This window comes from Musa acuminata, chromosome BXJ3-5 (genome assembly GCF_036884655.1).
Source record: "Musa acuminata AAA Group cultivar baxijiao chromosome BXJ3-5, Cavendish_Baxijiao_AAA, whole genome shotgun sequence".
Lineage (NCBI taxonomy): Eukaryota > Viridiplantae > Streptophyta > Magnoliopsida > Zingiberales > Musaceae > Musa > Musa acuminata.
Window position 1 is genome coordinate 36393147 of NC_088353.1, and position 19859 is coordinate 36413005.

Below are 19859 nucleotides of genomic sequence, written 5' to 3' on the forward strand. Positions count from 1 at the left end.
GGGACGACGCTGCCACTTGTCGATCTAACATAACAAACTTGATCATTGTCATGCAAACTTCGACAAATATGAGATGGTTTTCAAGTCACCATGCAAGCAGCTCATGCACACTGCAGTGCAAGCTATGCATGCTCAATATATATCATCAAGCCATTGTGGAACACTAGAGAGAGAGAGAGAGAGAGAGAGAGATGGGTTTACGTTTGTTATTGCCTTGGAGAATCAGTAAGACCTGGTTTAGTCTTGAAGGTGTCGGTCCATTAGAGGGGTCCATGTGGGTCTCAAGGGTATGACATGGGTGAGAAGTCGAAGTGATAGATGGATTCCTGAGGTGTTGTTGGCCTATATTGATCTGAAGCTGTCCAAAGGGTGCTCTGTATCTTCCTGATAAACACCTTAGCAGTGCTAAGGTCTTGCATAAATGTCAACGTCAGGGATGTCGTGAGTCAACCCCTCCAATATTTCAGTCAGTAGTATTGAGAATGAGAAGGTTTAAGAAAGCTCATGAGAGTACAGGTAGAACCCGCTTGCCCTTGTTTAGCTCAGGGGTTTTGGCTTTAATACTTGAGCGGTTGGTGGCGTGAAGTCGATGACAGATTAGGGTGCTTTTTATCTTGTTTGGGTGATCATTAATAGTGGCAACCCGACCCCTCCGATGCTTTAGTTAGTAATGTGATGAAGTAAAGAGAGTTTAGTAAAGCTCATAAGAGTATAAGTGGAGCTTGCTTGCCCTTGTTTGGCTCTGGGGCTTTGGCTTTTATACTTGAGTGGTTAATGGCATGAAGCCGATAATGAATTACGGTGCTCCTTACCTTGTTTCGGTGATCATTAATGGTGACAGCTAATGGATATATCCTCCAAAGCATCATGATAGAATGATCGCGATGACATATTTTGCTTGGGTTATTGGCCTATTCGGGACAAGCAAAGATGGCCCTCTGTGCTGTTCATTTGGAAGGAGAAGCTGGAAAAGTCGAGCCATATCGTCGAGTTTTAATTTGTGCATGCGAGTCTTCCCCTAGTTGTGATTGAGGATGTCAGTGGACGGAAGGCGAGAAATGAGCCTTGTTAGCCTTTTTTCGGGGGTTTAGTAAGGGTCGATGGATTGTTCTCTTGTTGGTGGCTACTGAGGTTAGTGGGAGTTGCCCATCCCTTTATTTAGGTTGCTTCCGCATGCTAGAGGCAGAGTGAGTTGGCAACACTATTATTTCTCTATCAACGTCCATATTACAACATTCCTTTTTGTTTAGTTTATGAAATGTATGTGCAGAGGTGTTCAAGCTTATAGTCATCCTCAAGGCTTGCATTAAACTGATGTGATTAATAGAGTCAGCTTGGCTTTTGTCTTCTAACAAAATATTTAGGGCACCGATGCATGTGGATGATGATGGAGAAGCTGGAAACCCTGGCTCTGAAAACTGCCTTTGGAGAGAGACAGAAGCTTGCAAGTGTCTGAAAGCGAGTTCTAGTGGAAGTAGATGTCAGGGAGCCTAAGGTTGAGGTGGGAAGCCACCACTCAATTATGACCACTTCCTAGCCATGCCATTGCTTAATATAAAGATTGAAAAGAAAGAAATCAATTTGGTTTACACTTAGATAAACATATGCTCAAGTTATGATTTTAGGGCTCACTGATCATCCCCCCATGGTTCGATGTTCTTCGCGAATATTAGCATGAAAGTAAGTAAAAAAAGCTGCCCCTAACTTTGAGCATTTTGCTTTGTGGATTGATGGGGTGATGAAGGGAAATGGAGGAGTCACACTTGTTCCTCTGGTAGGGGACATTGACTAGGTGAACGAAGCGAGGCCAACTGGAGCATCATCTTGCACTAAGCTCTGCTCCCTCCATGGTTGCCACTTGGTCCATGAAGGAATTCTGCAGCTTCAAAGCTCTCTCCCATTTCTTCGTCTCATTCTCTGTTCTTCCACGGCAGGAAACATCAGAGATGACTATAACTAGATTGTGGTGAGATTATGTTGTATTATTCTGCAGCAAATCTTGTCCTTCTGTCCATGAATTTTAGCGAGAGTTAAGACTGTCATTAGTGTCATTAGTGTCACTCATCTCCAAAGCTTGCAGGTTGTTCTTCTTGTGCCATAATTTTGCTGCTACGAGAACTCGGAGTGATCTTTGGATTATACGGCATCATTCTTGCACTCCTTTCAGCTACCACCTCACCTTCAACTTAGATTCTTCTGCTCTCTCTGGACGTGCCTTTTTCTTTCTCCACTTCTCATGGAAAACTGCACTTGCACCATCAGATTTCCAGGCTGTTCTTGAATTCCTGGAGCGAGTGGTAATATACCAAACGGTCAATCGTACTCCAATCTTGTACTTCGCTTCTTTACTTTGGGTTGTGATAGGGTTTCTTAGTTAGGTTCAACTCCATCTCAAGGCAATGTCTGCGTGCCAATAATAAACATACATACCCATGCACGTACAAGTACGTGCTTCGTAAAGGAAGCAGTTCAACTCCATCTCTTGTTTCAGAGGAAATGGAAGTATATATATGTGAAACACTTGAAGCTGTCAACAGTAAAAGGTTAAAGGCATCAACAGGTACGCCACACCAATGATCAGATTAACACAGCTATTCATGGTTATCATTTTCGTTTAACTGAGCACACTGGTTAGAAAGATCAGATTAGTGATGTTGGATGGAAAGCTAATAATATTCTCCCTTAGGTGTGTTGGGTGGGAGAAAGAGATGTAACACCACCTACAACCCGATGGAGCTAACACCTTCATGGACCCCTTCCAACCTGCGATAATAATTCCTCACAAGCTAAGTGGGAAGAACACGAGTTCTGCACACTTCCCCTGTCCCACCTCCTCCATCTCCCACTCTGCCACAATTGTTTTGGATGTCCACATACTTATCTCTATATTCGGAGATGTTTTCGTGAGTCGTCGAGCCCTTAATTTCGTGTCGCAGGAGTACCATTATCTCTCTTTGAATGGCTATTCTCTACTTATAAACCCAAGTCTCCAGCTAAAGCATGCATGCCATGGCTGAAGAAGGCCCCGAGGCCTCGGTGGCCAGCTCGGTGACGGCGGCCGGCCACTGGTGGGAGATCCACGCGAGCCCCTTCTCCTCTTGGAATACCATGAGGCGGTGGCCGCTGCCGCAGGGGTATGTCCACGCCAGCTCGTCGTCGTATGATGACGCTGATAGGTCGTCGATCTCCAACACCACGTCGTTCACCAATGCATCCACCCACTCTGCCCTCAGCATGGACTCCTCATCCGCTGAACTCGTGGGGGCGCCGGTGGAGAACCATACATGGAGCCAACTTCTACTGTAAGTGTGGCTGTAGCCTTCTGATTGAGCTTACTATCGGTGGAACGAATTCATCTTCTTCTTGAACTAAAAAGGTAGGTTTGGATGTTTCAGAAACGTCGGAACGAACGGGAAGGCTCGCAGCAGCAGCCATGAAGACGGAGAGAGCTCTCTTGAAGTGCTGAGTTCCAGTTGGGAACTGAGTCCATCCTCGCTGAACTGCTTGGAGAAGCATCTAAGTAGCTGCGATGGACTGCCAAATAACCTGTCAGATTTGGTCACCAACTGGTCCATCTCTCCTCCCAACCCACAACTACATCAGTACATCGCACCATCGACATGCGCAGTTTCCATCGATCGTCGTCCTCCGGTGGCTCACCACTCGGCCTCCGATGCTTCGCGTGCCAAGCACGAAGGAGGAAACAGTACAAGCTATCCCCCATCTTACGACCACAGTATGAAAGGAACAGACACGCCGTTCTTTCGGAGGCCGATCGGCCTCGACGAGTCCGATATGCCATGGTCGAACAGGAGAAATCTGTCGGACCAAATCTCTTTTGCCGGATGCTTAAACATGAAGCCTTCTGTAAACGGCTCGGATTCGTGCGACGGAAACAGGTGCCAAAGCTCAACGGTGAGTTCCACCCACCCACTAATTCTTCTGTCCTTCATGTAATTCCCATTGATCGAACATTGCTGCTTCAAGGTAAAACCCTCGTTCGTCGTTTCAGATAACAGGCAATGGCAAGGTCAGTAGGGCAACTGAAGGGAAGAAGAAAAGATCCGAAGACAGTTCAGAGACACACCTCAAGAAGCCGAAGCCCGACGGCTCCATGGTTTCATCTCAAAAGGTCAGTCAACAACGACATGTTTGTTTGTGGGGTTTTCAGTAGCAAAGTTCTTGGAAGGTAACGTTCTGATGTTGGAATCAGTTGCAGGAGCCCAAAGTAAAGATAGCAGCAAAGGTGAGTGCTCTGCAGCAGCTTGTGTCACCATTCGGGAAGGTAAAGACCAATTCCACCAGATTGTTCAACTGCAGATATAAATGCCACAGACTCATCCAACCTTCTCTTCTGACATTTATCAGACAGATCAAGCTTCTGTGCTAATGGAAACCATCACTTGCATCACAGTTTTACAGAAGCAAGTACAGGTAACATCTCCAATATTTAGAGATTCAAGCTCAACAATACAAGTCGTAGCTCTAAATTGCAGGAATCAGTCTGATAATAACTCTGGTCATGCTCATGCAGTTGCTAAGTGCACCATACCTGAAATCAAGTGCTAGTAAGGTACCAAAGAGTAAAGAGAGAGAGAGATAAGTATCCTATATAGTTCTTACAGAGGCCATTGATAGCTCATCTTGTAGTGGTCCATTTCAGGAGCAGAATTCATGGGGAGAACCGGAGAGGAAGGAGAAGGCAGAAGCGAAGTACGATCTGAGGAGTAGAGGGCTTTGCTTGGTTCCCGTTGCTTCCATCCCTCAAGTCCATCGAGAGAGCAACAGACCGGACTACTGGATGCCAACATACAGAAGCTGTTTGTACAGATAAAGAAGCTTTCTTTGATTGGATCTATCGGAGAAGCAGCAATTATGTTGAAACTATTATGTGAAGATGATAGTTGATTTGGAGAGTCTAGAATGACTTTGAGAGGGACAATGTACCAGCTGAAGCTGATGACTCTGATGCATTTTTATGATGATCTTCTTGAGATGGTGGTCGGGATAAGCAACTGCAGGGAGTCAGAATACGAACTTCTTTAGGCAGATAATTGAACTCAGATTGAATATAAATAGAATAGATCAGTTCTAATGTTATGTTTCATTTCAATGAAGTGAAGAACTCTCCTTCCTTATCTACTTCATTTCAATCTCTATCTCCTTCCTTCTCCCCTTCAAGTTAATTCCGATCTCCTCTTCAGGAGGCTCATCGATTCTAACCCACAAAGGTCAGAATTCCACGCCCTTTCCTTCTCTATCACAGCAAAACTCAAAAAAGGTTAATTTCTCCCCCTCAAGATTTCAACCCAAGTCAACGTTCTGAAGTCTTGATCTTTTACCATTCTAGTAATCATCTATATATATATATATGTGTGTGTGTGTGTTTAATACAAACACAACATAAGAGTTAGATGAATAAACCATTTTCTACATAAAATTTCTTATTATGAAACAATTCTCCAAAAATATGTCAAGTTAGATGAATCTCTTGAAGTCATTTTGTCAATCAAATTTGACTGTATCAAACAATATAAAAGCATAAAAATCTGACCAAAAGATGAAGAAAAAAGTCACTTTTCGTAATTCTTATTTTCTCTTTGAAGAGTGGCTACTTAATAGGATTAAACTGAGAGCAGATAACAAAGAGAGTTAGAAGAGGGGAAACAAGAACAGGGCATCAGTTCATCTGGGGAGGCATTAAATATTTTGATAAGCTTGGTGGCATTACGGTCCCACCTGTGGGCCTTCTGACTAAAGCTATTACAACTCACTTGGCAGCAGTTGTGTCCGCCAAGGCAGCACAGTAGCGGCAACAACGGCGCAACGCAGGCAGCAGTGACCTCGGGCGGCGACGATACAACGGACGGCTGCCGAAGCCTCGGGCGGTGATGACGTCGCGGCCTGCGGATGAAACCGCAAACGATGGACGAAGCCATGACTGGCATCCGAGGGGTGAGGAAGAAGGCAGATCCTCCGGGTATCATAGGCGGGTACGGTGAATGGGGACACAAGTACTGTTGTAGCCAGTAAAGACTTGGAATCGCCTTGAAGGGATGACCATCTTGACGAAGCACGAAACTTGGAGGCGCGCTCGACTTGACGATGTGGTTGTCTAGATGGCATGGTCGTTTTGATGGTACGCTCATCTTGGGCATAGCCATCTTGGTAAGGTGTGATCTTTTTGGAGCAGTACATCCATCTTAACGAAGCAGAGACCTGGGAAACAAACATGGTCGTCTTACCAAGACTACCATGCTGAAGATGTGCTCTTGAAAGCGCAATCGTCTTGACGACGTGACTCTTTTGAAGGTGCAATCATAAAATGGAACGATACGAGACCATCTATAAATGATGCAGCAGTCTTGAAGTCCTGATCTTGATCTTTTGTAATTAGTTATTTTTGACATCTTGATACTTCTAGTTTTGAAAATTATATTAATATTCTTATACGTATGAAAGTAAAATATTTGAACTCGCTTCTCCATGCGATAGATCGATCAAAATATTATAGAGATACAAATCATTATAGGGGTTGGATCTTTCTTATAAATGTCAACTCTCCATCTCTTTATGAAAATACTACAGAGATACAAATTTTATTATCTCGATCATACCTTCAATGAAAAAATATTAATTACTCTTGTAATTTTTTTTTAGAAGGTTTAAGATTAAACATTAGCATTTCCTTTTTTACATAGAATAAACCTTACAACTCAAGAAAGTACTTTTTACAAAATAAACTTTACACCTAAGCTTAAGGGATACTCAGAAATATTTGCCTTGATCCATCAATTTAGTGGGATATTTATAAACATCCAAACATCCTAGTGAGATATTTATAAAAAATGGCGATACTTATGAATTTCTCAAATATCTATATATGAAGTGAATAAGATCTTTATAATAAAAAATTTATCTTATATAAATTCATCAATTATTCTGCATCACAAAATCTCTAATTGTTCATATTGCAACAAAACTTAAAGACTTATATCAAGATCATGCTTGTAACATCCCCAAAATTTAAGATCATACTTATAATTATAGGATGTAATTACAAGTAATTAGCTATCTTTAGTATCTCCATTTTAAATCGAAGTGAGGCAAAGTTATTAGTACTTAGTACTAAACCTTATGGTTTTTCCATCAATAGAGACAACGACATAAGTAGAAATGAGATTAAATGTTTCACTTTTATAAGCATAGGGATCTCAATATAACTTTTGAAAGTATATAGATTGGAGTGTTGAAGATAACTAATTATAGAGGGTAATCTATAATTAGCCCGAATAGACAGTGGAATCATGGTTTAGAGAATTGTAACATTCTCTTGTTAATCACTATCAAAACTTAGATGCAATTTAATTACAATAGCTATTTAATTTAGAGAGTAAAATTAACTTCACTGCATTGTGTAGTATGTTTAATATATTTAAAAGTACTTTATTATGATTGCCATTGGAGTGTTATATGTTGAATACTTCGGGTAGTAGTGTTATAATAAGTAGTAATGTCTAAGTTACAATAAACAAAATGTGCGAACAGAACTAATTATTATGTTTCTAAACTAACTTTGAAATTGAGTATGTAGTAAAATAATTTTGCTCACATATGATTTTGATGGTAAGATAGTTTTTGTTTCGTGAGATTATAATCATATAGCAATCAAAGTCAATTACTAGTATGCTAACATTCAAAATATAATATTCGACTCATTGTAATACCCTCGAAGGTTAGCCTAGGGCTAATTATAGATTATCCTTGTAATTAGTTATCCTTATCAATCTGATCTTGACATTTTTAAAAGTTATATTAAGATCTTTAGACTTACAAAAATAAAATATTTAACTCAATTTCTCTTCATGTCATTGACTTTTCTGATGAAAATACTGCATATACTCAGTCGTAAACCTTACGGTATTTTCAGTGCGAGAAAAAATAAAGTCAAATTACATGGATAATCTATAATTAGCCATTTACCCTATATCGAAAATAATTTAATTATTAATATATATAATATTAGTAATTTAGGTTTAATTATTTTTAAGCAATGATTTAAGCCTAATTAGTCAATGAACTATAAAATGTGGGCACTATAATCCTGAATATACATAGAGACCCAAAACTTACAACTCTTTGATTCCCATAACGTGTTGGATTTGGCTTCCACGAAGTCTGCTACTCCTACCAGCCGTGAAGTTTCTGAGTTCTTTTCGAATAGGAACAAGTAGACCTGAAGGCTTCCAACTTCCGCCTCTCTCTCTCTCTCTCTCTCTCTCTCTCTCTCTCTCTCTAAATTGTATGGTGATGACGAGATGTGTCACTTCTCATGCTTGACTTTCAAAGAGATGAGGAGGTCCAGCCATAGCTGCTTGGCTACTTCTTGTTGCAGCACCGAGCCATCCCTTCGCTCAGAGCTTTGGCGACCATGGTCTGATCTCCACATCGACCACCGAGCCATCCCAACGCCGTCAACTTGCTTCGATTCTCAGCCGTCTGCCGCTCGTGGTGGTCGATCGTGAAGGAAGAAACTTCTCTGGCACGTCAACTCCCTTGGCTGATGCTCGCAGAGGAGGAGATCGACTTCCCCCTCTCCTCGGGAAGCAACATTTGTCGTCGCTTCTATAGCTGTTCCAAGAAGAGAATCTACGAGCTCCCCGTGCCCAAATGTCAAGGAAGATTCTGTTGTGGCTCCTACGCCGGTTGGATCGCGACGGTCGGCAAAGACTCAAGGATGCATCTCGTGAACATCTTTACTGGAGGCGGCGTAGAGCTGCCTTCGCTATACGCCTTCGGTACATCCTTCAGTCAATGTTGCAACCGGTCACCAGAGCGCAAGCGTTCTCTTTTTGTAACCAAGGTTTGCCTGTCGTCAAGCCCCTCCGCTGGTCGGGACTGCCTCGTGGTGGCGTTCTACGGCATCGGATGTAAGCTGGGTTATGCTAAGGTTGGCGACGATCAATGGACTACAGTAAGCTGCAATTGGTGTCCCTACTTGGATGCCTCGTTCTACAAAGGCCAATTCTACGTGGTCAACTGGAAAGGGGACGTGGTGGTGTTGGATGTGTCTCGGCGGCAGGTGCATTTCATATCGACCAAACCGAAGCAACTCATGACCGACTACACCCATCGGAAAATATACCTGGTGGAATCATCGGGCGATCTACTGTACGTGGTGCGGGTGTTTAGGTATTCGCCAAAGCCGACATACAACACAAAGAGCTTCGTTGTCTACAAGCTGAGCGTTTCCAACGGCGAGTTGCAGCAGGTGAGTAGCCTAGGAGGGCGGTCGCTGTTCTTGGGCCTCAACAACTCGATATCGGTGGAGGCATCAAAGCTGGTGGGATGCCAAAAGGACTCCATTTACTTCACCGATGACCTAAGCGAGTTCAAGACTTGCTGCGCACCGGGAAGCGGACGTGACACGGGGATCTATAGCATGGTGGATGGTTGCATCACCCCACACTATGATGGGGTCTCACTCTCCCGAGTCTCGCCGCCGCTATGGGTGCCGATCCACCATTTATTTTCACCCAGCATATAGTCGCCTTCGTTTTCTTTATACATTCGGATACAAATGGTTTAGTCTAATAGAAGATTAGTTAATTCGAATTATTTTTTTTATGTTCACGTTGATAAGATTAATTTAAATAGTTAGGATTAGATGAAACAAAAGATAAAGATTTAGATTAATATAAATAGATGAGAGTGAATAAATTTGTTAGACTATGATGGATTTTTTTATTGCTTAAAATATTTTTTAATCTATCTTAGTTTTGAGAAGGTAAGATTCCTATAAATTTTTGTAAAATAATCTTTTTTCTTTATGCATGATGTTGATATTTTTTCTTTGTGCATGATGCTCTTCTTTTTTTTGTAAGATAATAATTATTACAATATTCTCTCATTTATTTTCTTCTTTCATTTTATTGTCGATCTAAAAGATAAGATGCTAATTGTGTATGATGTTACCACATGGTAACCCTAAAACATCAACTGGAGTTCACTATAAATCCAAAGTGATTCGGTTCAATCCTTTTTCTTTTCACATCTTTGAAATGTAATTTGTTTCCATCAACTCTCATCTTGAAAGTATTCATCTACAATATAAGTATGATTATTTTTTTCATTTGATAAGAAATGTCTGATATCACCCGTTATGAGTGGAGACTTGTTGTTCATCCAAAATGTTATATATTTTCTATTTTCTTCTCTTATAAATAATAAGATGGGAAAGACATTATAGGTTGTAGAAGTGATAAGGTAGAAGGTTGGATACTTGGGAAGTGAGGTGAAGTATTATCTTATAATTCTTTGTAGGGTGCCAAATCTTCAATATTGATAACTCGAGTAATATTAAGATCATAGGCATTGGAGTTGATTTTTCATATGATTTTGTAAGGATAAGAGATTTTAGCATAAAGCTTTTTTATGGTTCCTTACGAATATCTCTTGGGTCGGACTCATCGTTATCATGCCTCTCTCCTCGAGTTTTTGTGATGTGTGATGAACATTTACAATACACTTATATAATTTATTGCTTAAATGAATCATTTTACAAATTTTGGTATATAGATAGGTCTTGGAGGTGTTTAGCAAAGGATTTAGCAGGTCTATCTACTAAGTCTAGCTTATGGAGGAATAGGAATAAAATCAATAGGTTTTTGAGGTTGATATCTAGTGACAACCTCAAAAGGGTTAAGATCAGTAAACCTATTGATAGAACTATTATATACAAACTCATGATCACTAATAAAACAATACAAAAGGTGACCTAGAATCCTATTAACCACTTCGGTTTGTCTATCTATTTGAGTGTGACTTTGTGTTTAAGATTTTTCAAAATAACATATGAATTTAATATCTCTATCGGAAACAATGGTACTCGGTAGATCGAGTAACCTAACAATTTATTTTATGAATAACTTGGCTACATGTGAAGCTTCGATAGTTTTTTATTACATGGTATAAAGTGTCTCATTTTGTTAAATCAATCCACCATAACAAAAATGGAATCATGATCGCTTGTGGTTTGTAGTAACCTAAGGACAAAATTCATGCTAAGGTCCTCCCAAAGAAGAGTATGAGATACAAGCAAAGGTGTGTATATATTCATGTGTTATGTCTCCTTCTTTTAGCTAGTTGATAGGTATGACATTAAGATATGATTCGAGCTACATCTCCCCTGAGACTAAGCCAAAAGAATCTATCCTGACAATGACTTTTTCTTGACCAAAATGACCTGCAGCATCTCCAACATGCATTTCCTAAATAATGAAATCTCTAAGAGAACCATTGGGAATACACAAATGAACACCCTTAATTAAATAAGAATTCTTCATGGATGGTAAAGCGTGTGTTGTCTAATCTTGATTCTTCTAATAATGTTTTATAGGTCTTTTCAAAATTAGGACAAGAATAGACTCATCTTGTATGTGTTCAAATCTAATTACTTCAGTGGTGATAGAGTGCAAGATAAGTGTCATTCAACTAAGTACATCAGTAACTTTGTTCTCAACTCTTGGTTAGTGTTTAGGGATAAATATATATTCTTAGAGGAACTCAATCTATTTAATGTGTCATGACCCTAATTTTCTTTGCAATTGAATATATCATAGGTTTTGGTGATACGAAAATAGGATGAGTTTATTTGGCAATAAGTAATGTTGTTAATATCTTAAGGCTTGGACAACTCCTTATCATCGAATATTTTTATCAAGTCTCATTTAATTTTTTGCTAAAAAATATTATAAAATATCCTTATTAACTTAACACTTCACCTATTCCTATCCCTTATGCATCACAAGCAACCTTAAATGATTATCAAAAAATTTGGAAGTCACAAAATTGGTGGTTGTGTTATTCTTTCTTTTAAGATCGTAAAGATACTAAGATCGTAAGAAAAAATATAAACTGAAATACAAATTAGATTTATAGCAGTTTGATCATCCTGACCTATGTCCACTCTCGATCCCTCCTCCGTCGAGGCCATTAGTTTTCACTACCGATTTTCTTTTCAATGGGAGAAGATCAACTACCTTTGTTATAACTCTTTCTCCTTTTCACAGGCTCAAGAGAAAACTTTAATATCTCTCGTTTACAAAAGACCTCACTCCTTCCTTTGTAGACTTCTAAGACTAAGGAGGAAGAAACCCAGCACTTTAAAAGAATTTACAATACTTTTATCCTCAAGATTTTTTTTTCTTCTCTTTTTCTTGTTATCCCAAGCAAAATTGAGTGGGGTATTTATAGGTCTAAAATGATTTTAGAAATAGAGCAAAAAATTCAAATCCTCGGGTTTTCGGGGTATTAGCAATACCACCGCTTGCCACCCTATGCACTAGTGGTACCATTGCCTGACATTGAGCGATACCACCATCGGGTTTTTCAGAAAAGTGATTGTCATAGGTGCCCTACAAGCCAATCACGTGAGTGATGACAAGTGTGACTTGACATAGTCTTTTTATTTATTATTATTATTTAATATATTATTATTTTATATTGCTTATTGCATTAATATATTATGATGTCCATGTATCTATGCAATGGGAGTCGAATCATGATGAGATCATGATAATGAGATTGATTCGCCTTTAAACATAGATCATAAATAATCTTAGTCATAAGTTACTCGAGAGGGACATCGAGATAATCGGACATATTAGTATGCTGTATATCCTTCCATATGATGGATGTAGCTGGTCTCATAGCTACTAATGTGGGACACTAGGGATATAGTGCAGGTGCTCACGGAATGTTGGATGGTTGATGATGCCTTATTATCAAACAACGATTTCATCGTCTTAGTGGTATATCTGGTCCTAAGACTTGAGACTCCAAGGATGTCCTGTATGAGTACTCTACTCTTTGATACTGGACTTATAGGTCTAGAGGTTCCAAATCTAGCACAACTGGTCATCGGGAGTGGTAGCCAACCTTATAAGTGCTATTGAAAGTCAATAGAGAATCATTCACTCTTAGTGTCATAAGAAGAATATCCCATGTATTCTTACTCAGACAAATCCCTAGCTAGGGTCATTCAGATTGAGAGAGAAAGAGTTCTATAGGAGAATTTGATAAGAGCAATACTCGAGGAGAAACCATATGGGCTTGATAGTACTATGCTCGATATATAATCTCTGGAGTATTAGATGGATGAGGATATGGTCATTCAGATTGAGAGAGAAAGAGTTCTACAGGAGAATTTGATAAGAGCGAGACTCGAGGAGAAACCATATGGGCTTGACAGTACTATGCTCGATATATGATCTCTGGAGTATTAGATGGATGAGGAACTATATGTATACAGTAACTGAGGATAGACAGGTCCAAATGGATTGGATTCCCTTGTATCGTTTGAGGACTACGATGTAATGACCTAGTACCTCCGTAATCGATGAGTTGAGTGAATTATTACGAAGATAATAATTTGCTAAGCCAGAAAGAGTTCTGATAGGTATGACTCACAGCCAGCTTGATATTAGGCTTAGAGGATCACACACATATGATAGACATTGTGATGAGTAGAGATTCAAATATAAGATATTTGCCGGAGCCTATGTCTTATTGGATATCCAATATGCCATTGAATTATTAGATCATATGGATGAGATCCAATAAGAGCTAATAAGAGATTATTGGGTAGAGACCCACTAATCTAAGAGGCTTTGGTAGTTGGATGGAGATCTCGTATCCAATATGGTAGAATTCATTAGGATTAAGTTGACAGGGGGCCTCTATAAATTGGAGGGAACCAAAAACCTATAAGCTAGAGGTTCTTTCTTGTTGTCTCCTCCTATTCTCCTCTCTCCCTCTCCTCCTTATCCTACAACCCCTATTTGGGGCGTGTAGACAACAAGAAGAGGTAGCCCCTTCTTGATTACGTGGTGCGTGCGAGGAAGAGTTTTGGACAGTGATTTGAGGAGCATATTCATAGCCCCTACCGTGTGGATCACTACTAGACTGGAGGACAGTTGATCTCCTTCATCCTCTCCTATAGATATGTAGGTTTTCAGGGATATACAATCTCCCTTGGTAATTGTCTTATGCGTAGTTTTTTGGTTTCGCATGTTTTTGCGTCTCAATTTTTACATGATGATAAAACCTTCTTTTCTACGAGAATTCTGGGATTTTATTTTTCTATTCTTCTACTTCGCATATGATGTTGCCCCATATTTCCTAACAAAAAGTACATTTCGTACTTTCCAACTCACAAGCAATTCCACCACTTAGCCTTGCGGTGCCATCGCTTGGCCCAACTTTAGGTCACTGAATTGGCCTTTTAATATGCCTAATTCAACCCTGATTCAAGCCTAATGGTCCCATAATCAAATTAACATGGTTACATCTAAAACTAACTCAATTAAAACCTAAACTACTTTGATCAAGACATAAACGATTACAAACATGAATCCTATGTTGTTCGACACGTTATTGGTTCATTCGGTGCTTTGTCCAAACTTTTGGTGCAACATCCTTATTAGAAAAATTATGGATAACATCACATGTGTAGCAAAAGAATAGAAAATAAAAAATCTAAATTTTTCGAAAAGGTGTTCGTCGTCGTATGAAAGTTGGTATGCAAAAATCCGTAAAACTTAAATCCATATGTGAGATAGTATTTTTACTCAGGGAGATCGTATATCTCTGAATTCTTACAAATCTATAGGATTGGACGAAGGAGTTTAAGTGCCCTCCTCTCTAGCGGTAGTCCACACAATAGGGCTGCAACGATGCTCCTCAAATCGTTGCCCAAATATCCACACATGCTATCTAAGGATGAGGAGAGGGAAGAATATGAGGTAACAATCAGGAAGCCCTAGCTTATGGGCCTTTGGTTCTCTCTTATTTATAGAGGCCCCTAGTTAACTTAACCGTAATGGATCATGCTTTATTCGGTATTGGATCTCCATTCAATTCCCAAAGCCTCTTAGATTAGTGGGGTCTCTACCTAATAATCTTTTATTAGCTCTTATTAAATCTCATCAATGAGATCCAATAATTTAGAGGCTTATTGGATATCCAATAAGATAGGGGCTCCGGTGGATATCTCATATCTGAGCCTCTACTCATCACAGTACCCACTCTCCTCCGATCTGTCCCTTTGAGGAAATACATCCGGTTGAGCAAACTCACACATCATCCATCGAAGATATCAGGATTCGGATGGACCGATTTGAACAACGACAAGAACGGCTTGAACTTCGACAAGATCAAATCCTAACCGAGCTGCAGCAAATCCATCGACAATTTGACTCTTTACTTAGGCACTTTAATCTTCCACCTCATGAATAAGCTTGTATAAACATCTAATGTTTTTGATATGACATGTTGTAAACTCCCTATGTTTTTCATGAAGGACTTTGTCTTTATGGTTACCTGATATGCTGTACATATGTTACCCTGATATGATTATCTTTGTTTGTGTAAGCATATTTGCAAACATCTATTGTTGTTTATCTCGGTTTTTGCACTGACACTAAAAAGGTCTAAAAGCCTATGCCTTGAAAATATGAAGCAACATACCAATGAAAGTTGATAAGTCAGCAGTATGACATTGATATGGTTGCTATTGCTAATATGATTGCTATCATGCCATGCATCAAGATATCAAACAAAAATTTGCTGAAATAAAAATCCTGCTATACAATATGATATAATGCTGCACTTGAAATAATTGTGTTACTACATCAAAAGCTACAACACTCAAGAACAAAACACATTGATATTAGACATCACCTTATACGAGATCATGTCACTAATCATGATGTAACCATAGAGTTTATTGATACCAAACATCAACTAGCTGATATCTTCACAAAACCCCTATGAAGAATAATTTGATTACATAAGAAGAGATTAGGAATGTTGATGTGTCCGAATACTTAAACTAGTCAAAATTATTTTTCGAATGTTATTACTATTACATGCCTTGACAACGCTTGATCAAATAACATTTTGCAAATTATGTGACAAATATTTTTAACCAAATGCATGTAAGAAGTTCATTTTTCGGGTTGTATGCTAAAAATGGGATGTTCCCGTACACTCTTATGAAAACTCTTTGGAAAATGACTTTCCTCCGTCAAGCAAAAACAATAAAGAGATATATGTGTCATGACTTCCTTTATATGCTTGATAATGCTATCATGCTTTTTGTTGATGACAAAGGGGGAGAAACATATGAATTGATAAACATATGAATTGATAAACACTATGTCATAACTGAACTGCCATAATCATATGTCATAGTTGCAAATACTTGAGTGATGCTATAAACAATGTTATGCCATCCTTGCATCACCAAGAGATATGTGAACATGTGCTATAGTTTGCATCATATCTTGATTTGATATTCTATAGAAAATGCAAACTTGCTAGAAAATCTCAAATGTGAGCATCATGTAAAAAGTCCTTCGTAGCTTTATATGATTACATGATGAATGGTTACAAACACTATCATACAAACTTGATGATGTATGTCATGCCTTGACATAATTCTTGAAGAGATACATCATGATGGGCATCATGATGGGAGCATTGATAAGTTTAACTGATCTAACTTATCAATACGTCACTTGAATTCTTAGGTCTTGAATTCAAGGTTGACTTATCTCAACTATGGCATATAGATAGGGGGAGTTAAGGACAACTCCTTTATCAATTGATTGTCATCATCAAAAAGGGGGAGATTGTTGGATCTCGGATTTTGATGATGAAATCAATTGTCATTTGTTATCTAATCTATGTGTTGAGATAAGTGTGCAGGATTAACTACGATAAGAGTAAGACAAGCAGCAGGGGTTGCGCCGGAGTCAAGATCATGATCACGTTGGGAGTTCGAGAGTTCGACGGAAGTTCGGACGGTCGTCGGAGGTTCAGAGAGAACAGATCCGAGAAGTCCAGAAGCTTGCCAAGCGAAGCTCGTCGGAACTCGCCAAGTGGATCGTCGCAAAGTCCAGGAGTATGCCGGATGTCCGCAGAAGGATCACCGAGGGTTATCGGTTGATCGACGGAAGTTAGCCGGAAACTCGCCGGAAGAAGCGATTGACGCATCGGAGCAAAGCTGCAGAAGTTGTCTTAGAGTTAATCGTAGTTAGCATGATGATTAAGCATGAAAATGGGAGGTGATCCCATTAGCTTAATCTTGGGGCAATTGGGCCCCTGAAAAGATTCAAAGTGGGCCGAATGGAGTGAACCATTCGGACCCAGATTGCACCAGGAGGTGCAACCGCCCCAGCCAGGAGGTGCAACCGCCTGGGCTGTGGGGTTGGGAGGTGCAACCGCCCCAGCCAAGAGGTTGCACCGCCAGAGCTCAAGTTCCGAGCTCTGCCAGGCGATGCAACCACCGAGCTCAGTCTTCGAGCTCTGGCAGAGAGGTGCATCAGCCTGAGCTAAGTCTCGAGCTCTGCCAGGTGATGCATTCACCAAGCTCAGTCTTCGAGCTCTGGCAGAGAGGTGCATCAGCCTGAGCTCAGTTTCGAGCTCTGCCAGGTGATGCAACCACCGAGCTCAGATTTCGAGCTCTGCCAGGTGATGCAACCATCGAGCTCAGTCTTCGAGCTCTGGCAGAGAAGAGCAATCGGCTGAGCTCAGTCTTCGAGCTCTGCCAGGCGGTGCCACCTCTCCAGTTGAGAGGTGCAACCGCCTGATCCCAGAATTCTGGGATTTGATCGATTTGATCGTTTTGAGCTCGAATTTTGAATTGGGTTGGGGCCTATAAATACCCCACCCATTCAGCACTGAAAAAATACAGACCAATACCGAAATCTTGATCTTTTCTGTGATTCTAAGAGCTCAAAAGTGTTGTAAAGCCTTTAAGTCTCCTCCTTCTGTTCTTCAAGTTTTCAATTGTAAAGTGAGGAGAGAAAGGTCTGTAAAGGTTGTCTCCTAAGCCTGTCAAAAGGAGAGAAATTGTAAGAGGGAAGTTTGGCCTTCGCCCATTGAAGGAAGGCACCTAGTTGACGTCGGCAACCTCATCGGTGGAGGAAGCCAAAAGTGGAGTAGGTCAAGGCTGACCGAACCACTCTAAATCTCTGGTTTGCGTTTATTTTCGAGCACTTTATCATTACTGCAAACCTCCCTCATCACCACTGCTCTCTGCGCTTTCACGAACAAATTCTAAGTGCTGTTCTTCCAAATCTGCATTCAGACGTAAATTCGTATTTTCATACATTACAGTTTACGTTTACGTTTGATTCTGCAGAACTGTTTTCCGTGCTTTTACGAACGAGCTTCTTTGCAGTTTACGCTTACATTTTAATCCTATTAATAACTGCAATCTGTCCTCTATGATTTTACGAACGAGTTTCAACATTTAGACGCAAAACTGCATTCAGACGTAAATCGGCTTTCCTCGCTCAATCGTCAGATTTCAGTTCACGTTTACGTCTTGATTTCAACTGCATACTGCCTTCTGCGAGTATACAAACGAGTTTCAAAGTTTAGACGTAAATCTGCGTTTAGACGTAAATCTGCGTTTAGACGTAAAACTACGTTTAGACGTAAATCTGCGTTTAGACGTAAAACTGCGTTTAGACGTAAAACTGCGTTTAGACGTAAATCTGCGTTTAGACGTAAATCTGCGTTTAGACGTAAATCTGAGTTTAGACGCAAAACTGCGCTTAGACGCAAAACTGCGCTTAGACGCAAAACTGCGCTTAAACGCAATCTGCGCTTAGACGCAAACTGCACCTAGATACAAACTGAGAATTTGTTTTTGCATCATAATAGTTTTTGAACGAACGCAGCTTTTGGTTTTTAAATTAATATAAGATTTCCGCTGCACTAATTCACCCCCCCCCTCTTAGTGCTCTCGATCCTAACAAGTGTCCCCACACAAGTGGCTATAAGATCAACTGCCTCCATCATATGGATGGGTATGCATTTATACCATAACCCTAAACCATGATTATTTAGGGTTTATGTTTAAAAGTGAATTAGTCTCATTATTATAATCTCATCACAGTTCGATTCCTATTGTACAGATCCATGGACATCACAATATATATGCAACACGTAATATAAAGTGAGAGAATGCCATAATAATCCATGGACATCACAATATATATGCAACACGTAATATAAAGTGAGAGAATGCCATAATAATAATAAGTAAAAAGACTGCGTGTCATGTCACACGTGTCATCACTCACGTGATTGGCTTGTAGGGCACCTATGACTAGTAGTCCTCTCCTTCGGTGTATTGCCCGATCCATCGACATGTTGACCTCCTACAATATCTAATCTTCTTGGTGCAATACCCAATCCTTCTGGCTCGATGCTTAAACTTATAGCACGAAGTTCATCTTCTAGCACATTGACTGATCCTCCAGCTCGATGTCTAATCTCTAACATGATCCATTATGGCCCAACGTTTGATTCTCCTACTTCAATCGATTTGCCTTTCTATGATTGAAGTTAATCCTACGTCACTCAAACGCTCATTAGATCATAACTTTATTAATTAATTTTATCATCAAAATTTGAGATTCATAAAAGTTTATCATTCTTCATGCAATTTGTAATAGGGATTATAATGGTACTAAAGGACTAAATGAACCCACTATAATAGGTAGTTAGGCTATGAAATCTCATAACTTCATGAATGTTTGTAGGGATAAGCCAATCTTTGATATCCTTAACCTTTTCAGAGTTAGCCACAACTCCCTCAAAAGAGACAACATAGCGAAGAAAAAATAGCATAAGATTATAGAAATAAATATTTCTTCAAATTGATTTAGAATGTTTTCTTTTCAAGACCTCTAGGACTTGGTGAAGGTGAAGGAGATATTCATCCTTAGCTTTGCTTTAGACGAGAATATCATCAAAATAGATGATAAGAAAATAACGAAAAG

At 39.8% G+C, this 19859-nt stretch overlaps 2 protein-coding genes across 5 annotated transcripts; both read left to right on the forward strand.

Moving 5' to 3' along the window:
• Nucleotides 1-2673: 2673 nt before the first annotated feature.
• On the forward strand, nt 2674-5140 carry LOC103985768 (transcription factor bHLH111). Of its 4 annotated transcripts, none has more exons than XM_009403591.3 (7): nt 2674-3302; nt 3396-3915; nt 4013-4132; nt 4214-4285; nt 4369-4434; nt 4535-4573; nt 4651-5140. In XM_009403591.3, exons 1-7 carry the CDS (start codon nt 3001-3003, stop codon nt 4729-4731), a joined length of 1200 nt encoding a protein of 399 aa, XP_009401866.2. In that variant the 5' UTR covers nt 2674-3000; the 3' UTR covers nt 4732-5140. The 4 variants fall into 4 exon arrangements, with proteins under 4 accessions (XP_009401866.2, XP_009401865.2, XP_009401864.2 ...); XM_009403590.3 differs by having other exon boundaries at nt 4670-5140; XM_009403589.3 differs by having other exon boundaries at nt 2675-3302; nt 4220-4285; nt 4664-5140.
• A 3178-nt stretch (nt 5141-8318) lies between these two features.
• LOC135638182 (uncharacterized) lies at nt 8319-9678 on the forward strand. The gene has a single exon (XM_065151175.1). The coding sequence runs from the start codon at nt 8564-8566 to the stop codon at nt 9545-9547; it is 984 nt and encodes a 327-aa protein (XP_065007247.1). The 5' UTR covers nt 8319-8563; the 3' UTR covers nt 9548-9678.
• Nucleotides 9679-19859: the final 10181 nt, after the last annotated feature.

Bases quoted from the DNA above. Each gene is read 5' to 3' on its own strand.
- LOC135638182 (XM_065151175.1), top strand. From the start codon at position 8,564: ATGCTCGCAGAGGAGGAGATCGACTTCCCCCTCTCCTCGGGAAGCAAC.
- LOC103985768 (XM_009403588.3), top strand. From the start codon at position 3,001: ATGCATGCCATGGCTGAAGAAGGCCCCGAGGCCTCGGTGGCCAGCTCG. The intron at 3,916-4,012 runs GTGAGTTCCACC...TCGTCGTTTCAG, and splicing joins ACAGGTGCCAAAGCTCAACG to ATAACAGGCAATGGCAAGGT. The intron at 4,574-4,663 runs GTACCAAAGAGT...GGTCCATTTCAG, and splicing joins TGAAATCAAGTGCTAGTAAG to GAGCAGAATTCATGGGGAGA.